Raw genomic sequence first — 2,550 nt, forward strand, 5'->3', positions numbered from 1 at the left:
ATGCATGCCGGTCGGCAATCGGAGCTGTTTGAATTAATGCAACGTTTTGACGCTGGAGTGCTCTTCCCAATTACGTACATACAGCCTCTTTGGAGGTCGGCATTATTGGAGTGATTAAGTTTCTATCACAAAACTTGAGATAGATTTGAAGCTGTACGCCGCACACAGGATAAATAGCTCTCTATCTACAGCCCCTGCAGTGCGGGAAATCAAAGGCGATTCGGCTGGAAACGCAGGCGAGATGCGAACTACAAACTCGATCCTCCCGTCGACACCTTCATGAGCATTGTACTGAGCAGCATACCAGAAAGTGTATACACCGCAGCATGTGCGAAATGTGAGCTTGCGAATTTCATGGATAAAATCCACTATGTGAATCTACATTTTTCTTGACCACGGCGAGCTGAATATCAACGCCACTCCAGTCCGCTGACCCTGTTCTAACTATGCGTATTCTGTTGTAAAAGCTGAGCGTTAGACATAGCTCTGGATTCTCACAGACGGCTAACGCCAACTTACCCATCCACGCGCGGCAGTTTTCGCAGCTCTTTTTGAAATTGGACATGGGCGATCATGTTTTGGAGCTGCTGCTGCGTCGGCTGCGAGGCACGGTCATCAGCGTGCGCAAAAGACTATAACTATACTCATACTACCGACCACAGATAGGAAGGACAGGTCAGGGACATTCGCGCGATGCATATTCGTCGCGCACGTCTAGAGTGGCCAATAAGTGATGGTAAAATAACCGACTACTGAACCAGTCGAAGTAACCGTTGACGAGAAGTGGCTACACAGACGAAAAAGACTACACTTTTTTTGTCTCAGCACAAAAGGCGCCCAGCAAGTATGCGGCGTCCACAAAATACTGCGAGTTTTCAGGGTGTTGCCGTGGATTCGAAAATGTGTTAAAAAGACCCCATTCGCCAACGGTGCCGTTAATATAATTGGATGTTGTCATGTTGTCAAGATTTTGGGCGACTCCGGGAATTGGTAGACGATATTCATCTAGCACGAAGTTGCTCGTTGGTCCTCGTTTAATGTAGGAGCTGTAGTCCCATTCGGTTTAGCGCCTTGAAACGTAGCATTTACATTTTCATGAACTTGATTCGTCTGAACGGTCTCGCCATCTACAACAACTTGAACGGAATCAATGAATTGCCAGGCATCTGCCTTAGGAACAAGCTGATCAACGGTACAAGCAGCGGTCGAGGTAACAGAAGATTCTCCAGCATTGGGAATCTGAAGCTTGATTGGAAGATCAATGACGGCCTCTTCCCAGTTGACAAACGCAGCTTGAGAAGAGATCGTGGATAGGTTGAATTGAATTTGACCAGCGTATTTAACAGTGTTACTAGTCGAATCCTGAATATAGGTCCATTTCTTATCACGAAAGAGCGTTTCAGCTGGAGCTGGTTCGACGGAGTGCTCGAAAGCAGAGATATCACTTGCGGTGGGCATTGTATAGTACGAGTTTGCTTTATATTGGGCAAGATATAGATCTTCAGCAAAAACATAATATGAGCGAAAAGAAAATTATTAAATTGTCTCGAACAACAGATGATCAACTAATGAAACTCGCTCTTCTCTTGGGGTAAAGGTAGATCAAATCGATTTCAAGCTAAATCTTGATAGAAGCACAGATTATGCAATAATCAATATGGGCAATCCAATTATCAGAGGCACACATTGGCCGGCAGTCTCAAACAAAGACAAGCGCTACTTCGATCCTCTAGGCCTTCCAAGACCACGCGTTTTTTCCAAAGACTATTCTTATCGCGAAATTGATATCTAAGACCCCCGATTCGGGCACTGTGATGGCTTCTGTATCTGATGGCTCTACTATTTGCAGCATGGAAAAGAAGACGAGTTCTACAAACTATTCAAGCAGCTCGGATAATGACATCTGTAATATAAATTATGCAAGCGTTAGACTCTCAATGTCACCAGGCAGAAACTCGCGATTGATGAGATTGAGTTGATTTTGAAAATTTTGAATTTGCTCTTGTTGAGATTCAATCATCTTTTCAATGCGCGTGGGCTCTCCGACAAAGTCAAAACCCTTAAATCCAGCGATCAAGCGGCTGTATACTTCATATCTATAATTGTCAATATAGTCTTGTATGGCTAGATTGTATATTCTAGAATATTTAGTCTGTATATACAGATATTGCTGCATGATCGCTACCATAAATAGTTTTTCGAGAACCAATCGGGAGTGTAAGGATGCTGATCATCAATCGGACCATGTCGCTTATAGTATCGCTCTCTTCGCTTTGTATCTTTGTGATCATGGTCACGGTATGCTTTTAAATTTGTGCGATCTTGATATTGCTGATAGGACTCACCATTGGACTTGATTGCTCCAAACGACACGACTCTGCCATCGCTGAGCAACGCATCGTATTTTTGCCCTTGCGCTTGGAAACGCGGAGCTTATATCGTGTATCGCGACAGAGCGATTACAGCTATGAGCGATAGCACCGATAAGATTGATAGATTGGAAATCCTCAAAAGTGAATTGGAGCGCCTGCAGGTCTTGTAAAAATAATA

At 44.0% G+C, this 2,550-nt stretch overlaps 1 protein-coding gene across 1 annotated transcript; it reads right to left on the reverse strand.

Annotated features, from left to right (window-relative positions):
• Positions 1 to 1,001: 1,001 nt before the first annotated feature.
• PITG_22400 (uncharacterized protein) lies at positions 1,002 to 1,458 on the reverse strand (the record flags this gene model as incomplete). Its single annotated transcript, XM_002909791.1, has 2 exons — positions 1,002 to 1,019; positions 1,090 to 1,458. The coding sequence occupies 2 exons, from the start codon at positions 1,456 to 1,458 to the stop codon at positions 1,002 to 1,004; spliced, it is 387 nt and encodes a 128-aa protein (XP_002909837.1).
• Between the last annotated feature and the right edge of the window lie 1,092 nt (positions 1,459 to 2,550).

This window comes from Phytophthora infestans, genomic scaffold (genome assembly GCF_000142945.1).
Source record: "Phytophthora infestans T30-4 supercont1.2828 genomic scaffold, whole genome shotgun sequence".
NCBI classification, from domain to species: domain Eukaryota; phylum Oomycota; class Peronosporomycetes; order Peronosporales; family Peronosporaceae; genus Phytophthora; species Phytophthora infestans.